General features: G+C 42.1%; 1 protein-coding gene across 1 annotated transcript in view; it reads left to right on the plus strand.

Annotated features, from left to right (window-relative positions):
• LOC126412294 (zwei Ig domain protein zig-8-like) overlaps window positions 1-21223 on the plus strand; it is an 899595-nt gene that overhangs the window by 720490 nt on the left and 157882 nt on the right. Inside the window, exon 3 of the mRNA XM_050081809.1 lies at window positions 1568-1778. Coding sequence (XP_049937766.1) covers window positions 1568-1778 — 211 coding nt within the window. The remainder of the gene's footprint in view (window positions 1-1567; window positions 1779-21223) is intronic.

Here is a 21223-nt window from a genome sequence, read left to right on the forward strand (position 1 = left end):
CTGGATTATGATAAGACATTGCTGCTGAAATGTTGTTTTTATTACATCTGAGTACTGTGAGGTCATTAGCCAGATACTCAGGAAATAAGACAAAACTATAAACGTAGGGTAAATAGACACAGTCTCTCTAGTCGATAAACAAATGTGTCATCACACATGGGTGAGTATAATGCTCGTTACTTTCGCTGTATAATAAATAATTTATCTTTGAGTTTGCCAACATGGAAATGTTGTTGGACAAGTAAAGGATCTTGAAGAGGGGTAAAGTCTGCTTATAAGAGGCTTTAATTTGCTCTAGCTGTTGTACACAGTTCACAAGAAGTTGACAGAGGTCAGAGTTCTCTAAAAGAGTTTACCTGAAACTCCACTAACACTGTGGGGAGGTATCAAATTACGTGGAAGACTGCTTGGAGAAAATGCATCAAGGTATTCTTTTCTGAGCAGCTTGTAAAATCAAAGTAATTAAAATAAAATTACAAATAACTGTTAAGCAGACAACTCAAGTAGCGTGCAAGAACAAGTAAGTAGTGAGCAGCTCGTAAAATGGATCGCCCTACTGTAAATTGCAACACATTTCCCCAATATCAAGAAAAGGCATTATACGGCGGCCAGGAGACGTATAGCCAGGAATCTTGGCTTCCCTCCTCGACTCTCTATTTGCACCAACAAACTCTACATGCAGATAACGACTCAATGACGTTTTCAATGTGACGGACGGGAATGTCCCTTATTTCACGAAGGAAAACAGGGGAATGCAGCAGAAACTTCCCACTCTTGGTATATAACACTCACATTAACAAACATAAGGTTGTTCCTGGCCTGGAGTACAGTCTCCTCGATTGGTCGGCTTCTTCCTGCCAAGCGCAGTAGTGAGACATACTGGTGGATGTACCAAAACCAATCGACTTTTCTACGCTGCATGGGATTTACTGCGGCAGTTGGTACTTTGATGTTCATGCAGAAAAGGCCAAACTTCTATGAGCTGTTATTATTTGGGGATGACAGTGGCGGCACAGCATCCTCTGCCCTAAGAGGGCAAAGGCACAGTCTCTGCTCATAAAAGTACAGAGCAAACCACAGCTCCACTTCTGTGTAAACTGACCATATCCTGGTAGAGACTAGCCGCTCCTAATGAAATTCATTTACAGCCCTCTACCTACAAATAGGTACCTCAGACCACACTGGAAGCGCACCTTCCCAGTGACAAAACGCTAAGAACTCCTCCAAATCACACATGTCCCATACTCTCAATGAAATAACCACGAAATAGTTGTACAAAAATTAAACAATATTTCTGTGCGGTATGTTACAGTAACCTCACAATAACTTTGTGGTCCTATTCAAAAATTAAAACTGCCCTCTAGTGTTTTCTTTATTTTGATACATGTATAAACTGGATGAATCTTTCTGAAAGATCCTGTGGGCTTGTGGCGCTGTCAGTTGAGTCCACGCAGGAACGGGACGCTCTCGTTTTGAGGAGCAACACCTACAGCAAATACTAGTGATTCCGTACCATCAGCGACTGGTGGATGCTGGTGTGTCATACTTGTGTTTACCTGTTTGGCAGGTGTCGTGGGTGCGGCACAGGGACGTGCACCTGCTGACGGTGGGCAGGTACACGTACACCAACGACCAGCGGTTCCGCGCCATCAACCAGCCGCTGAGCAACGACTGGACGCTGCAGCTCAAGTACCCGCAGCACCGCGACGCCGGCGTCTACGAGTGCCAGGTGTCCACCACGCCGCACATGAGCCACTTCGTGCACCTCAACGTCGTCGGTGAGTCTCACTACGGTTTCTTACTTCGATTCTTCCCCGTGAATTCAGTTAGTTATTAAGACGTTTATAGCGACTTCAAAGCAAAGAGCTTAAATGTAACTTTTTAAGAATGTATTTATGTCCATAAACTAGCTTTAGAATCTTTTCAGGTTCATCTTCTACATCTACATGTACACTCCTGGAAATTGAAATAAGAACACCGTGAATTCATTGTCCCAGGAAGGGGAAACTTTATTGACACATTCCTGGGGTCAGATACATCACATGATCACACTGACAGAACCACAGGCACATAGACACAGGCAACAGAGCATGCACAATGTCGGCACTAGTACAGTGTATATCCACCTTTCGCAGCAATGCAGGCTGCTATTCTCCCATGGAGACGATCGTAGAGATGCTGGATGTAGTCCTGTGGAACGGCTTGCCATGCCATTTCCACCTGGCGCCTCAGTTGGACCAGCGTTCGTGCTGGACGTGCAGACCGCGTGAGACGACGCTTCATCCAGTCCCAAACATGCTCAATGGGGGACAGATCCGGAGATCTTGCTGGCCAGGGTAGTTGACGTACACCTTCTAGAGCACGTTGGGTGGCACGGGATACATGCGGACGTGCATTGTCCTGTTGGAACAGCAAGTTCCCTTGCCGGTCTAGGAATGGTAGAACGATGGGTTCGATGACGGTTTGGATGTACCGTGCACTATTCAGTGTCCCCTCGACGATCACCAGTGGTGTACGGCCAGTGTAGGAGATCGCTCCCCACACCATGATGCCGGGTGTTGGCCCTGTGTGCCTCGGTCGTATGCAGTCCTGATTGTGGCGCTCACCTGCACGGCGCCAAACACGCATACGACCATCATTGGCACCAAGGCAGAAGCGACTCTCATCGCTGAAGACGACACGTCTCCATTCGTCCCTCCATTCACGCCTGTCGCGACACCACTGGAGGCGGGCTGCACGATGTTGGGGCGTGAGCGGAAGACGGCCTAACGGTGTGCGGGACCGTAGCCCAGCTTCATGGAGACGGTTGCGAATGGTCCTCGCCGATACCCCAGGAGCAACAGTGTCCCTAATTTGCTGGGAAGTGGCGGTGCGGTCCCCTACGGCACTGCGTAGGATCCTACGGTCTTGGCGTGCATCCGTGCGTCGCTGCGGTCCGGTCCCAGGTCGACGGGCACGTGCACCTTCTGCCGACCACTGGCGACAACATCGATGTACTGTGGAGACCTCACGCCCCACGTGTTGAGCAATTCGGCGGTACGTCCACCCGGCCTCCCGCATGCCCACTATACGCCCTCGCTCAAAGTCCGTCAACTGCACATACGGTTCACGTCCACGCTGTCGCGGCATGCTACCAGTGTTAAAGACTGCGATGGAGCTCCGTATGCCACGGCAAACTGGCTGACACTGACGGCGGCGGTGCAGAAATGCTGCGCAGCTAGCGCCATTCGACGGCCAACACCGCGGTTCCTGGTGTGTCCGCTGTGCCGTGCGTGTGATCATTGCTTGTACAGCCCTCTCGCAGTGTCCGGAGCAAGTATAGTGGGTGTGACACACCGGTGTCAATGTGTTCTTTTTTCCATTTCCAGGAGTGGATATCTGTATTCCCCAAACCACAGTGAAGCGTATGGGAGGAACTAAGTCTCATCGTACCAGTTATTCAGCCTTTCCCCGTTTCATTTACATACGCTACTGGCCATTAAAATTGCTACACCATGAAGATGACGTTCTACAGACGCGAAATTTAAGCGAGAGGAAGATGATGCTGTGATATGCAAATGATTAGCGTTTCAGAGCAATCACACAAGGATGGCGCCGGTGGCGACACCTACAACGTGCTGACATGAGGATAGTTTCCAACCGATTTCTCATACACAAACAGCAGTTGACCGTGGTTGCCTGGTGAAACGTTGTTGTGATGCCTCGTGTAAGGAGGAGAAATGCGTACCATCACGTTTCCGGCTTTGATAAAGGTCGGATTGTAGCCTATCGCGATTGCGGTTTATCGTATCGTGACATTGTTGCTCGCTTTGGTCGAGATCCAATGACTGTTAGCAGAATATGGAATCGGTGGGTTCAGGAGGATAATACGGAACGCCGTGCTGGATCCCAACGGCCTCAAAAAAATATCACTAGCAGTCGAGATGACAGGCATCTTATCCGCATGCCTGTAACGGATCGTGCAGCCACGTCTCGATCCCTGAGTCAACAGATGGGGACGTTTGCAAGACAACAACCATCTGCACGAACAGTTCGACGACGTTTGCAGCAGCATGGACTATTAGCTCGGAGACCATGGCTGCGGTTACCCTTGACGCTGCATTACAGACAGGAGCGCCTGCGATGGTGTACTCAACGACGAACCTAGGTGCAAGAATGGCAAAACGTCATTTCTTCGGATGAATCCAGGTTCTGTTTACAGTATCATGATGGTCGCATCCGTGTTTGGCGACATCGCAGTGAACGCACATTGGAAGCGTGTATTCGTCATCGCCATACTGGCGTTTCACCTGGCAGGATGGTATGGGGTGCCAAGGGTTACACGTTTCGGTCACCTCTTGTTCGCATTGACGGCAGTTTGAACAGTGGACATTACATTTCAGATGTGTTACGACCCGTGGCTCTACCCTTCATTCGATCCCTGAGAAACCCTGCGTTTCAGCAGGGTACTGCACGACCGCATGTTGCAGGTCCTGTACGGGCCTTTCTGGATACAGAAAATGTTCGACTGCTGCCCTGGCCAGCAGATTCTCCAGATCTCTCACCAACTGAAAACGTCTGGTCAATGGTGGCCGAGCAACTGGCTCATCACAATACGCCAGTCACTACTCTTGATGAACTGTGATATCGTGTTGAAGCTCCATGGGCAGCTCTACCTGTACACGCCATTCAAGCTCTGTTTGACGCAAAGCCCAGGCGTATCAAGGCCGTTATTACGGCCACAGGTGTTGGTTCTGGGTACTGATTTCTCAGTATCTATGCACCCAAAATGCATGAAAATGTAATCACATGTCAGTTGTAGTATAATATATCTGTCCAATAAATACCCGTTTATCATCTACATTTCTTCTTGGTGTAACAATTTTAATGGCCAGTAGATATCTAACCTCGTATTCACGACCCATATGGGAACAATACGTAGAACGTAGTAACATAGTCCTAGATTCGTCACTTAAACTTTTTTCTAGAAGCCTATGAAGTACGTTTTCATGGGCTGCGTCTACCTTCAAGCGTCTGCCAGATCTGTTCTTTCAGCAACTTCGTGACTGATAATTAAAAAACAGTCTTGATCGCAAATCGGAGTGACCGGTTTCAGTTCTAAAAGATCATCTTCAGGCTCTTAAATAACACACGTACAGATAGAGGGATCCTCAGAAAAAGGTATATACACTAAAATAAGATTACTAACTACATATACCAAGAACGGCAGGTGGACTTCCATAGAGCAGGTAGCGCCGATTCAAGACGATGACTGACTACACTGATAAATGGATAGGTAGGGAGTGGTCTTAAATAGCACTGGTCCAACTCGCCGTCCTGTGTATGACATCAAAGTTAACCAATCAGAAGTACAGTGTGTACTATCAGCATAAAATGAAGAAGAGTTATAGGTAAAATACATCGTAAAATTGCTAAGAAATATCTGTTCGTCAAAAAATATACACTGTGCTAAATAATTAGTTTAAAATAAAGTAGTCTAGGCTGCCCTCTATTATCCGTTCCGTAATATACGTGGTGTTGGCAAAGATATATGGAATAGCTGTCAAAGGTTGCTATACTGATAGAGAGAAGCTACCAGCAAAGATAATCTATATGGACGTTGAGGGTTGCCGAAGAAACCGCGTCCTATATCGATGCGATTTCGTGATTATATCCAATGGTTCGAACAAGCCTATGACCATTCGTGCGATCCTTTCTGCATCAGTTCAATTTCCCCTATTAGTCCTGTTTGGTGCCACACACTAGAGAAGAGAAGTATTCTAGAGTTGGTCGTTTGGGTGATTTGCATGCTATCGCCTTTGAAGGCTGATTGAATTTCCCTAGTTTTCTACCAATGAATTGCTGTCTACTAGCTATTTTACCTACGACTAAGACCTTGTGATCGTTCCCTTTCATAGCCATACAAATTGTTACACCAGCATATTCGGTTTAGATAACCAGCCCCATTGTGACTCAGTGATATTATTTTGGTAGGATACTGTGCTTTGTTGTTTTCTGAAGAACACAGTTTTACAGATCTGAACATTTGAAGCAAGTAGCTACCCTCTGAACTACTTTGAAATCTTATCAATATCTCGCTGAATACTTGCAAGGGCAACTTAAACAAGTACAAATATTTACATGTTCCGAAAAATAGATAGAGAAGCAATAATGTCACATTTAATTAAAGGGCTTTAACTGTTAGATCAGAACATGTGCATATAGAGGGACTAAGACTCTAGTTTAGAAGAATAGTTGACAATTCTCTGGACAGATGCCGGCCGCGGTGGTCTCGCGGTTCTAGGCGCTCAGTCCGGAGCCGCGCGACCGCTACAGTCGCAGGTTCGAATCCTGCCTCGGGCATGGATGTGTGTGATGTCCTTAGGTTAGTTAGGTTTAAGTTGTTCTACGTTCTAGGGGACTGATGACCAAAGATGTTAAGTCCCATAGTGCTGAGAGCCGTTTTTTTTTTCTGGACAGATATGTACCCAATAAAACAGTTCGTGATGGGAGGCACCTTCCATGGCGTATAATCACTGTAAAGAAATTCCTAAAGTAACAGAGACTAGTGCAAAATAAACATAAAACAAAGCAGAGGACTACTGATAGAGAGATTTTGAAAGAAAAGCAGGTGAAGAACGTGAGTATTCCTCATCTGAATTATTCGAAAACTAGTTTACGTAAACTAATATACAAATTCCAATATTTAACAGTTGACGAAAGTGCGCGTCATTTATGTTGGCGGCCAAGTTTATGTTCGTTCTGCGCATCTGACGTCACAAAACACAGTCAGACAATGAACAGAGAACGACGTTGCCACATCTCGACTGCAGTGCAGAGCATGGACGAGTGTCTTCGGTTTTAGAAACGTTCAGTCATAAATAAAGTAATAGAACAAAAGCAATGTCTTCATAGCAGACATTCTTTTATAGAAAGTTTGGAAAAAGCATTCTTTATACCAATTGCTTCATATTCTATTAATTAATTAAACCAAACAAGCAATAAGACTCCTAATTCAGGCGATGGCAAGGAAAGGTGTTTGTATCACTCTCACGAACCGCTTTTTCGCAATAAAGAACAGCGGTAATTGTTTATTTCCTATTGTACTTCGACGAAGCATGAGTAATTCATAGTCATACAAACAGTGTTTGTCAGTATTTTGCGTGATGTGTTATAGTCCTCATGGCGTTTGGTAGTCAGATGAGGTGCGTTAGCGTTACGGTTAAGGCGTTGGGCTGCAATGTGAAAGGTTATGAGTTCGAAACTTATGTGGTGCTTATAATTTTCATTATTTAAAAACAATATCGAAGTGCCTTACTTCACGAATTATATTCTTTTGAATGCAATTTTTTGAAATTTCTAGTGCTTTGTCTCTTCATTAACCCTTTCGCTGCTGCAGACACGTGCTCCCCGCATTCCGCGCTGTGCGCGATTTTGTCATCACTGCACTGCTCGCCTGTGCAGACATATGGTGTTCCCACTGCTTTGACACACTTATCATTCGATTTCACAAAAACTATTTGGCCAAAAAATTGGATTTTTACACGTCTTCTTGACTGATACCTTCCCCCCATAAATGACTTAATTTTGTGTCGATGTTCAACGCAGTTATTATGCAGCATTAAATGTAGTAAACTATTGCACGAAATTTTGAAGAGTTTGCAGAGGTAGAAATCCATAGCGTATACTTTCCGTATGGTCGATTTTAGTTGCCACAATGTTGAGAATGAAATGTGGACAAGATACCTAAATTTCATATAAAATTTACTGTGTGACAATATCTCATTTAATTTAAGTACGACATAGGTGTCGTATGTAATATTGAGAAATATTCCGTCTTTCGCGACTGTAATAAAAGTATTATTTACACCGGACGCGTTTGGCTTTATTTTAAAGCACTTCAATCAAGGAAAGGTATGGCACATACACAATGGTACTCATGTTCTCTTTCTCGTTTTTGTTCCACAGTCGCAGTTTTACCAATGGTACTGCAATATATTCCCCTTCTGCAACTGTAATAAGGGTCTTATTTAGACCAGACGCGTTTCTCTCTTTTGAAGCATCTTCAGTGGACAATATTTTGTCTCCTCTTGCCAAGTCACCTTTCGTAGTTTTGTGCTGCGGTAACACAATATTCAACGTTTGTGTTGGCAGATCAGTGTTTTAGCAAATAAATGATGTTTGTGTGTGCCACACACAAAAATTATATTTGACATAGCTCAGAGCACTTCACTGATAGACGGTATATTCAAGTCCTAATGTTTTTGTAAGTCCACAGTTTTGTTTAATGTATTTTGTCTACTTCCTTTTGATTGATTGAAGTGCTTTAAAATAAAGCCAAACGTGCTCAGTGTAAATAAAACTTTTGTTACAGTCGCGAAAGACGGAATATTTCTCAATATTACATACGACACCTATGTGGTACTTAAATGAGCTATTGTTATACAGTAAATTTTATATGAAATTTAGGTATCTTGTCCACATTTCATTCTCAACATTGTGGCAACTAAAATCGACCATACGGAAAGTATACTCTATGGACTTTTACCTCTGCAAACTCTTCAAAATTTCGTGCAATGGTTTACAATATTTAATGCTGCATAATAACTGCGTTGAACATCGAAACAAAATTAAGTCATTTATTGGGGGAAGGTATCAGTCAAGAAGACGTGTAAAAATCTAATTTTTGGGCCAAATAGTTTTTGTGGAATCGATTGATAAGAGTGTCAAAGCAGTCGGAACACGGTGTGTCTGCACAGGCGAGCAGTGCAGTGACAAAATCGTCAGCTCAGAATGCAGGGAGCACGTCTTTGTAGCAGCGAAAGGGTTAATGCGGCCGTGGTGGCTTTACTTCATGAACTGCGCGCTGCCCCCTACACGTAAGCTTGCGAACTATGCTATACTATGGCTCTGCTTCTATTGGCGCGTGCGTCGTGTGTAACTGGCAACGCAGCAATCTCCCGAGTCTGGGCGGGCATGCGCGAGCCGCCAAGATAAAAGAATTGAACTATAGTCGCAGCTAAGTGTATTCTACGCCGTCCATAATGAATAACCCTCATACTGTCTGTCCAAAAAGTTCCAAGACTGATTTTATGCAAGGCGTATACGCGACGACAAAGCAGTAGCTACGGTGGCATCTTCTACCACATGGATACTTTAGCGACTGGCAGAGGGTTCATCGAACCACCGTCACAATAATTCTGTACTATTCCAATCTAGTAAAGCGCGCTTAAAAAACCAACACCTATATCTTTCCGTGTGAGCTCTGATTTCTCTTATTTTATTATGATGATCGTTTCTCCCTATGTAAGTCGGCGTTAGCAAAATATTTTCAAACTCGGAGGAAAAGTGAAATGATCGTATGGCATTGCTGGCCGCGAGGCCCCATCCGGGGAAGTTTGGCCGCCAAGTGTGAGTCTTATTTCAGTCGACCCCACATTGGGCGACTTGCGTGCCGGTGATGAGGATGAAATGATGATCAATACAACACAACACCCAGTCCATGATCGGAAAAAAACTCCAAACCGGCCGGGAATCGAACCTGGAACCGCTGCAAGGGAGGCATGCACGTTAACATTCAGCTAAGCAGGTTGACAATTTGGAGGAGCAAGTTAGTGATTGAAATTTCGTGAGAAGAGTAAGCTGCAATGAGAAACACATTTGTTTTAATGCTGTCCATTCCAAATCCTGGTCTGGTAAGGGTCCCATACCGCGCAGCAGTACTCCAAAAGACTACCGTGGGGAACGCCGGAAATCACTTCAGTTTTACTCGGTGACTTTCCTTCATTTACTGCGAACTGTGTCCTCTCTGACAGGAAATCAAGAATCCATTCGTATGACTGGAACGATATTCCATAAGCACGCAATTTGACTGCAAGCTGCTTGTGAGGTACAGTGTCAATAACTTTCTGGAAATCTAGAAATACAGAATCAGTTTGGGATTCCGTGTCAACAGTACTCCACATTTCGTCTGAGAAAAGAGATAGTTCTGTATCACAAGAACGATGTTTTCTAAATCCATGTTGACTGTGTGTCAATATACCGTTCCTTTCCAGGTAATTCATAATGTTCGAACACAATGTATGTTTCAAAATCCTGCCCCATATCGACATTAATGATATGGTCTTTAGTGCGTTACACCTGCTGCCTTTTTCCAATATTGGTGTGACCTGTGCCACTTTCCGGTCTCTGGGTGCGAATCTTCCGTCGAGCGAGCGGTTGTATATGATTGCTAAGTATGGAGCTATTGTATCAGCATACACTGAAAGGAACCTAATTGGTGTACTGTCTTTACCAGAAGACTTACTTTTATTACGTGATTTAAGTTGCTTCACTATTTCGATGATATCTACTTCTAAGATACTCATGTTGGCAGCTGTTCTGGAATAGTCACTTCGTCTTCTTTAGTGAAGGAATTTCGGAAGGCTGCGTTTAGTAACTCTGGTTTAGCAGCACTGTCATCGACAATATTTCAATTGCTTTCGCGCAGAGATGGGATTGCTTGTGTCTTGCCGCTAGCATACTTTACATACGACCAGAATCTCTATGGATTTGTGGCGAGTTTCGAGACAAAGTTTCGCTGTGGAAACTATTGTAAGCATCTCGCATTGAAGCCCATTCTAAATTTCGAGCTCTATAAAAGATTGCCAATCTTGGAGATTTTCCGTTCGTTTGAATTTGGCGTGGTACAGATCTCTCAATTTCTGACGACGCTGTTTCTTTGAATTTAAGCCACATCTGGTCTACACATATACGTTGTTAACTTGGAAGGAGTGGCGATTGTCTTTCAGGTAGGTGTCAAATGAATTTTTATCTGCTTCTTTGAACAGCTACACTTTTCGTTTAATTTTAGAGGATTTGGCAGTTACAGTACTCAGCATCGTTAAGACAATCCCGTGTTCACTAATCCCTGCATCCGTTTTGATGCTCGTTATTACCTCAGGATTATTTGTTGCTAAAAGGTCAAGTGAATTTCGCTCGTGTACTAAATGCTCGAAACAGTTTTCAGAGACTGCGTTTAGCACAATATCGGAGAAGTTTTGTGCATCCTCCCGGATTTAAACATGTATTTTCGCCAACTTCCCGAGGGTAAATTGCAGTCACAACCAACTATAATTGTGTGAGTCAGACACGTGTTTTTAATTAGATCCAAATTGTCTTCTAAGGTTTCAGCAATTGCATCATCTGAGTTGGGAGGACGGTAAAAGGATCCAATTATTATTTTATTCCGGGTGCCAAGAGTGACCTCTATCCACAATCACTCACAGGAACTATTTACTTCAATTTCGCTACAGGGTAAACTATTTCCAACAGCAACAAACACGCCATCGCCGATTGTGTTTAGCCTATCGTTTCAGAGCACCGTTAGGTGGAACGTATCTCCATCTTTAGCCACTTTTAGTGCCTATAATGATTTGAGCACCAGTGCTTTCTACTAGCGCTTGGAGTTCCGGTAATTTCCCAACACAGCTACGAAATTTCCAATTGTTACACCGATGGTTTCTTGATATACGTCCTCCCAGTCCACGCCACATCACGTCATCTTGAAATAATGATTGTAAACAACAGATGCTGCGTATGACTAGACAATTGGGCGCAGACAGAGATAAAATAGTGGACGTGTGGCTGAAGTGTTTTGAAATTGTTATGGCATAAATTACAATGGAGGAAAAATAGACATCTCTAAATAAAATTTTCAAGACATTCTCCATAATGTTTTGAAGAAGAAACAAGTGTATGCTTATTATTTTCTACACTTTGACTTGCAGACAAAAATAACAACTCATTGATGAGTGCCGCGTTTGCCTGAAACAAAAAATGCGGACAGTTTTTTCTGGGAAAATTCATAACTGGTGATGAGTCTTGGTTATATCAATACGAACCTGCCAAAAAACAACAAAGTGTAGAATGGGTCTCTGATCGTTCGCAAAGATCGAACAAGATGCGAATGTGGCACACGAGTTGAACAACCCTCTAAAGAAGGATTTTCCTCAGGTTTTCACAAGGTTGAATGACCAATAGGTGCGTTATACTAAAGCGGGGGGGAGGAGGGAGGTACAGACCGTGTAGAACACCTGAAGGAGTAAAACCATCGTTTTAATTCTTTTCTTCATTAATCCATTCCTCTATAGTAATAGGAACGGTGAAAAATTTAGATGACTATTACTCATTACGCTGTATCTACACTTCACAACACAATCAAATGATCACATTTTTGAAAGCTCAGACTTTTCTTACGTTGCGACGCGAAATTTTCAGATTTGGCTCAGGTGTACGTTCCTCTGTAATGGTGCGAAAGTATTGCGCCCCGAAATGTCACCCTTGGGCTTGGCGAAGCTTAAAACAGCGAGGTGTTGACACAGTAAAATAAGAGACCTGAGCACAGAAGCACATACCAGCTCTAACGTGCGTGAAAGATGTTACTCCGACACCCAATGTTACCACAATTCTGCTCAACCCCCACTGAGAACGAGTCACATGGTAAAGACGACGTCACATCCGCTCTTACCCATAATTCACCCCTCCGTTAGACACCTCTGGATGGAGGTCAGAACCGCGACGCCTAATGTTGAGATCACTTGGGTTTCTTATGGTCGCCTATGGAAAACATTTCAGACGCACCGCCGATTGGGGAAACAACACAAAAAGGCCTCCGGATGTGGCATAAAGAGCGTCAGTGAAACCATCCTTCCCTAGAGGCATTCATTTTCACGCATTTTGCGCTATAAAAGGGCAAATTTTAGTGCGATGTGCAACAGGACGACGTTCTTACAAATTTCGCCACTGCTAAGCCACGCCAGGGAAACAATGGTACCCGTCGCTCTTCGAAGAAGGCCTGTACATTCCTCCAATATGTGGCCGGGCATGGTCCTGTTGAAATGTGCCTTGTGGAGGAGCCTGAAGCAGGGGGAGTACCTCAGGCTCCACCATCTCCGTTAGGTACCGGTTGTTGTTCAAATTGTCCGCAATCCGTACGAGACGAGATCGGTTATTGTAACCAATGGCGCCCCAAACCATCACACCTGTTGTTTGTCCCCTATGCCGCTCCACAATGTAGCCCTCCAGGTTGCGCTCACCACGGTACCGCCGGACACGAATGCAGCCATCACTACAGGATAAGTTGAAGCGAGACTCATCCGAAAAGATTACATGTTGCCACTCAGCATCCCAGTGACGATGTTCACGTGCCCATTGCAGTCGTTGGAGATTGTGGTTTCTGGACAATGAAAGTCAACATAAAGGCATGCGTGTGACCAGTCCAACCTGCAGCATACGGCGACGAACCGACGATGCAGACAAGTTCACACCTGTTGCTGTGCTCTAGCGACGAGCCCAACACTGTGGATGACGCTGTACGGTCCGTAATGGCCATGTGGTTAAGATTTCTGAAATGATAATGAAATCAAGACCCTAAGCTGTCGATAGGCGTTGATATACATCAACGGTGACCGTTGAAAATGTGTGCTTCGACCGGAGCTCGAACACGGGGTATCCTGCTTACATGGCTGATGCATCTGAGCCACTGAGGGCACAGAGGATACTACGACTGCAGGGATTTATCCCTTGTACGCCCCCGTGAGACCCACACTCCCAACTTAACGTCCATGAACTACATTCGTAGTGCCCATGCCCATTGTGCTAATTACTCGCGGCAGACAATCATAGAGAGTTCCGTAAGAGTTCGGGCAATGAGTGTGCATCCAGCACAGAAGAACAAGGTCAATGGCCGGTTAGCCTTAACTATATTAAGATGGTATCTGTTCCTTCGGACGTGTCTGAAAGAACAGATACCACATTCATAAAGACGACGGTCATCCCGTGCTGTGGTCATGATCCGTCGTCCAGTTCCCGCTCATCGCTGCGTACGACCTTCCTCTATCCACTGCTTCCACACACGTCGTAGCAGCATGCCCTGTACGAGCCGAAAAGTCATGGTATGACATCCCCGTTTCCCGGAGACCGATCATTCTGCACCGTTCGAACTCGCTCACATGCCGATATGGCTCCCTTTGACGTCGACGAGGCATAGTGTATACTGTATTGTTTCCATCTTGTGTGACAGCTCTGCACCGACTACACTAGGTGCAACACCGACCCTGCCGGACCGACACGATAGGGCTCTGCTCGGTCTACGTGTACCCCATCTCGCTGCACCACGTATCACGTATTGTTTGGACACCCGTCGCCACTTACGTCAAGTGTGGCGCTATTCGGGTAATTCCTTCTCGGTGTTACACTTTTTACAAACTGCAGTGTAGGTTACGTGGATTTTAGTCGGTTATTCATTTAACTAAAACTCTCATCGAGTCGTCAGGTATTATTGGTTTCACAGTCTTACGTTCTGCTACAGTTGCAAAGTTTTTCACCAGACGCGTTTCACTTTTATTAATAAAATACCTTCTGTGATTATTCTGAAAAAGTGGCATGTATTGTACGTCTCTATTATGCTATTTATAGATTTACAGTATTTCTTTACAAAATTGGCGAACAATTTACTTATTGCGTTTGTGCCTTTTGTTTATTTATTCTGAAGTCTTATGCTTATTTCGTCGATGTTACCGAAGGACTAAACCGTATAAAACATGGTTACAATGGACTTCAGAACATGACATTTACTATGAACATTCAAGTTCTAACCATGTAAACACAGTAAGATCTGTCTGAGAAGAAAGAAAAGACAATTCTCTTTCATTTCGAAGAAAGCGGAGTGGTATATCATTATCAATGGCAGTTAGCCTTCAGATTATGACTGAATGACAACTGCTTTTTAACAAATACCGCCGAATGAAAGGTGAAAAAAATCCAATAAAAGCCCTCCGCTTTTCGCTTCTTTAAGCAATATGAATGTACTATGCAGATGCTCTGTAGTTGTCAGGGCCTTTGTAGTCCATTATTCTGAATGCTTTAATTAAAGACTCGGCAAGGCAATAATTCCAGTTAGATTCTCAATTAAAGAAAAGGGGAATGAAATCAGAAATGCGGCATTGGATTAATTCCTTTCTCACTAGGGCCGTAAGCTCGAAAGGACATTTCAGCAAATTACGGAATGTTTTCTAGAATCTTAAGTAACCTCTTGGCCCTGATAATATTTTGTTTCTCTCAGTAAGTAGAAATAAATGTTCATACCTGCGATGTACCTGTACATACAGTTTTTTTTTTTCGAAGCAAGATAAACATTTTTTCAGCAGAAACTAGTCACATTTTGAAGTACGGATGGTACAGAAAATTATTCTTGCCAATATTACTTATTAATTGTTGCGAAAGGCTATTTATACGGAAATTTAAGGGCTACCTTCGACTGCACAAAGGAAATTAATTTATGGATATTTATATACCATTCGTTACATGTACCTTTATGTTGTATTACCTCAGTAGTGTATAAAGTTATAGAGTTACCTAACAAATGTAGGCAAGTAGCATTCTGACGACATTCTGCATCTATATTCTGTATAGCACTGTAAGTGCATGGCAGAGAGTACATCACACTGCATAGGTTATTAGGGCGTTTTTCTGTTCCATCCAAGTGTGGAGCGCGGCAAGAATGTTTAATTGCCTCTATGAGTGCTGTGAGTGATCCAATCTTGTCCTCACGATCTCAATAGGAGCGATATGTAGGGGGTTGCAGTATACTCCTAGAGCCATCATTTACATCTTGTTCTCCAAACTTTGCTAGTAGACTTTCTGAGGAAAGTTTCTGGGTCAAGGGGTCTGCCAGTTCATTTTTTCATCATCTTTGAGACACTCATCCTTGGATTACACAAACCTGTAACAATTCGTGCTGCCCTTCTCTGCATACTTTCAATATCACCAGCTATTCCTATATGATTCGGATTCCACACACTTAAGCAGTATTCTACGACGGGTCGAACGATTGATTGGCAAGCAGTCTCCTCCCTAAAATGATTGCATTTCCCTAGTATTCTACCAATAAACTGAAGTCTACTGAGACTATAAGGTTGTTACATTTCAAGCCCCTACTAAGTACTACACCTAGGTATTTGTATGAGTACACAGCTTCCGAATGTGACGCACTGTTACTATATACATAGAATACTAAGTTTCCTTTTAGTTTTGCGAAGTGCCCAGTATTACATTACTGTATATATAAAGCAAACTGCCAATCTTTGTACCATTATGAAAACTTACCAACATTTAAATGAATATTTGTACATGTTCCTTCAGACTGTCACAAATCCCTCTGATACCACATACAATCTCACTTTTGATAACAAGCATAGCTATGGTACTGAGGCCAAATCTTCTAGGAAATCGAGAAATACTGCATCCACCTGACAGCCTTTATCCGTGGCTTTCAGGATGTCACGTGACAAAAGTGCGAGAAGAGTTTCTCATGATTTATTTTTTAGAAATTCACTTTGGTTTGCATGGAGGAGATCATTCTGTTCGAAATACCTCGTTATGTTTGAGCTCAGAATACGTTCTGTCTACTCAACTTGTAGACAGATTTGACCTGTTCTTTATTCTAGTAAGAGGACACTTTTCTTCCGTCAAATAACCGATTTGTAACTGTTCATTCAGTCTCTGTGGTGCCAATTACTGTTCGAATTCCTGTTGCAGACGCAGTACGATGAGTAACAGCCATACGGCGAACGCTATGGTCTTCCCTGTCGGTAGTTCCACATAGCCGTCCGGAGCCGAGTCCTCTTGCAACCGCGACCATCGTTGCCAGCAATCATGTGCATCGTCTATATTACTGCGAAGTCTTTTTGCAGTATCTTGGAAATTATATGAAGCTTCTCGTTGCCCCATTAGAAGACCTCGTTCAAAATCAGTGACCAGTTCTTAATGACGCCTTCGTCTTCCTAACGGCCTTCCTGACTAACATCAACTCACTACTTCCAATATCAAAGGTAACTAACGCCCATACTGTTACCAGTGCGTGTTTAAAGAAAATTTGATTTGCATCCTTATAGTGGCGCTATTAGCGCTAGGCTTGTACGACTGGCACGAAATCTGAATAGATACCATCTTTCAGATGCAGAACAACCTTGGTTCATGTCGCACAACTCCATCTTGGTGTTTGGGTTTTCCACTAGTGTAGTTAAAAGAGGGGCTAATACAGACGGAAATTTGGTGTAGAATCTAATAGGAATTTTATGGGCTCCTAGGTACCTTGTCCGGTTTTAACGATTTCAGCTGTTTCTCAACGCCATTTACACAGATATCTATTTCACTCGTCTTTTCAGTGATACTAGATTAAATTGGGGTTGTAGTCTTGGACATATCTTCGTATATTAACATTTCAAAACAGAGTCAAGCGTATCTGTTTTTGTTTTGACTCTGTTTCAGTTCCAGTCTTGTCCATTAATGATTGGACACTAACTTTGGTGCCACTAACAGCTTTTACATACAACCAGAATTTCGTCGGGCTTTGTGAAAGATCTTTCCACATTATACGCTGCGGTGGTCATTGATGATTAACATCTCCGCCAATGATTGCAGTATGATTAGGGAAATGATGTACAAACGAACTAAGATTCTCTCTTAAGTTTTCAGTTATATTAGGAGGTGAGTTTTATCGATGCCTACTATTGATACTAAATCTTGCCGAAACACCAATGTGCCGATTCAGGTTCCATCTCGGAGAATTTGAGTTTCTTGTGTACTGTGACCGAACTTCATTGCCCATTTCTCTATCCTTTCGGCATGAGCTTAAATTTTCCCCAAAACTCACATCACCTTCAGCGTCAGGTGTTAAACAGCTTCGGTACGCATCACGTGTGATTCTAATTCAGAACTTTGCTGCATATGCTTCAGCAGTTAATTACTAGCAGTTTAATACTCTCTCCTGTAGAAGACATTTCTTCATTGCAGTGTGACGACTGCCGACATGTGTAATAGTCCCTATGTTCAGGAGACACTAGCACTAACTCTTTTTTTTTTAGCTTTGGCACTTTTTCGAAGTGTGGCGAATGGCAACAAAGTAAAAAAATAAAAAAGTAGGGTACAATACAGTACGTAAGAACGTAAATGAATAATTGATTTCGTAATAACTAAAATGAAAAAAAATTGTAAAGCTGTTTCACGACATTCCGTTGCATATCCTGATTAAGTGTTTTAAGAGAAACTAATCGTTTAATCTAAACCATAAGGAAATAAGTTTTCTTGTTAGAGTCAACTAGTGGTCAATATGTGAGTACTTCCATAGGTACTATCGAAATCGTTTACTCTTGTGTGTTTAAAAACTTTTTCTATGCACAGTTTGCGTAACAGAATTTTGAAACAGACAACGCTCAAGAAATTATTATACATGCCAATGTTGTTTTCCTGTCTAGCGCGCGCACAATGAATGTAGCAGTTCCTTCTGAAAGTGGCACTACTGTCAGCAACATATACTGACTTGCTGGCTTAGTGCAATAAAGTAATGTATTTAGTGGAAATTACTCGGAGGAAATGTTAACCAAGGAAAGGGAGATGGAAAAGTCACTTTTCCTGACAACAAGTTGTTCACAAACTCCCATAAACACTATTCTAATAATAGCTGTATCTCATTAAAAGCGAAGAAGTTTCATTCCGATTAATAACGATCGGTCCTAGGCGGTTTTATTGGATGTAACTCGAGACAATATAAGATAAAAACAAACCAACACTTGACTGTTAACTTGTAATGGAATTACAATATTGTTTCTAGCTAATTAATCTGTCCTGTAGACATTTCGTAATAGTAGCGTGGCGTCTATATCAATGTGACCTTATATAACAATACAAATACACTAATGTCGTAGAATGATCTGAGATGCAATGATCTGAGGAGATATAAGCATCTATCTATGTTAGGGATTCTATATTGCCAATGTTTTTATCTTAAGTGGCCCGTTGTTTGTTATTTTGCACGTTAAAAATGTCATGAACGTATCTTCTCGAGAGCCACCCGTCTTGTTTTATGGTGACAACTAAGCAGGATCGCTGTCCTGTATTAAACAGTCCACTCAAACAATAAACAAAAAATGTCAAGGCACATATCACATCGAGATGGAATGGAATGACACGCCACCATTGGGCTAGTGTGCACCAGTGCAGTCTACACATGTTACCCGGCACTCAAGTCGGAACGCGTATCTTTCTTTTCTCTCTATTGTGCGAATGTTTCAGATGTTACCAAAATTAATTTTTAACCTTCTTAACAACTTTCTCGAAGTAATTGTCTGTTAGGTCCAACAGAACGCAAATCGATCAACAACGTCAGCAACGACATTTTTCTTTACACAGGCGGAATAGTTTCACTCTTGTTACGGTATTTTATTTGTTATCCCGGAATACTTTCATGTTTTCGCAATATAGTTCGTATCAAATGCTCTATAACCTTAGACAATGTTCATATGTTTTTCAGTCCAAATATTTCAATGATTCTATTTTTTTGCACGGGCTTAAGTAAAAAATTATTCTTCTTCAAAATTTCTTGTAACGTTAGTTTTTATTTCTTTATTCGTAGCAACTGCCAAAATTTTCTTTTGGAAAATACATCATATTCTAGGCTAAAAATAGATACCTCTAATATCCTTTTAGAAATGTATAAGAACATCTGAAGTTAGTAACACTATCATTCAACTTACTTCCCACTGTGAAGTTCCCCACTAGGATAGCCACTTCCTCACAAACAGCCATCGATAATATCTTTATAGAAAAGTCCAATGAACAAAATTATATTACAAAACCAATAGTCAATGGCCTCACAGACCATGACATGCAGTTCCTTTTGTTAAATGTTAATACTGAACAGGATATAAAATCTGTTAAATCTGAGCTCAAGAGGGTAATCTGTAAGCCAAAAATTGATTATTTTCGGGCACTCCTCAGAGACATTCACTGGACTGATGTGTACAGTGCTCATGGCATGAATAAAAAATATAACACTTTTGCTAATAAAGTGCTTACCTTATTCGAACACTGCTTTCCCCCAAAACTTACCAAGGTTAGAGCAAAGTCTACAAAGAAGCCATGGATTACTCGAGGAATAGGGATATCTTGTAAAACAAAAAGAAAATTGTATCTGTCAGTCCGAAACATTTCCAATGTTGATGCTATAGCACATTATAAGAAATACTGCAAAATATTAAAGATTGTAATATGGATGTCAAAGCAAATATATTACAAGGAATAAATCATATCAGATAACAAAATAAAGACAATATGGGATACAGTTAAGGAGGAGACCGGTAGAACCAGACATGAAGAGGAACAAATAGCATTAAGAGTAAATGATACATTGGTGACAGATGTATATAGTGTAGCAGAACTTTTTAACAAACATTTTATAACTGTTACTGAAAAGATGGGGTTGTCAGGTTCGGTAGATGCTGCTATGGAATACCTCAGACCAGACATTTCAAATAACTTTCATAATATGAATTTGACCCTCATTACCCCAACAGAAATAATGTCCATCATAAAATCTTTAAAATCAAAAACGTATAGTGGGTATGATGAAATATCAATAAAGTTAATTAAAGAATGTGATACTGAGCTAAGTAACATATTAAGCTATCTGTGTAAGCAGTCATTTATCAGTGGAATATTTCCTGAATGGCTGAAATATGCTGAAGTTAAGCCACTGTTTAAGAAGGAAGATAAAGAAATAGCATCAACTTTCCGTCCAATTTCACTGTTGCCAACATTCTCAAAAATTTTCGAAAAAGTAATGTACAGTCGGTTTTATAACCATCTTATCTCAAATAACATACTGTCAAAGTCACAGTTTGGATTTCTAAAAGGTTCTGATATTGAGAAGGCTATCTACACTTACAGTGAAAATGTGCTTAATTCATTAGAGAAAAAATTGCAGACAATTGGTATATTTTGTGATCTGTCAAAGGCATTTGACTGTGTAAATCACAATATCCTTTTAAGTAAATTAGAATATTATAGTGTAACAGGAAATGCTGCAAAATGGTTCAAATCTTATATCTCTGGCAGGAAACAAAGGGTGTTATTAGGAAAGAGACATGAATCAAGCTATCAGGCATCATCCAACTGGGAACTAATTACATGTGCGGTCCCACAAGGTTCCATTTTGGAGCCCTTACTTTTTCTTGTGTATATCAATGACCTTTCATCAGTAACATTACCAGATGCCAAGTTCGTTTTGTTTGCCAATGATACAAACATTGCAATAAATAGCAAAGTGTAGTCTTAGAAAGATCAGCCAATAAAATATTTGTGGACATTAATCACTGGTTCCTAGCCAATTCTTTGTCACTAAACTTTGAAAAAACAGACTACATAC

The sequence above is a fragment of the Schistocerca serialis genome, chromosome 7 (assembly GCF_023864345.2).
Source record: "Schistocerca serialis cubense isolate TAMUIC-IGC-003099 chromosome 7, iqSchSeri2.2, whole genome shotgun sequence".
NCBI lineage: Eukaryota > Metazoa > Arthropoda > Insecta > Orthoptera > Acrididae > Schistocerca > Schistocerca serialis.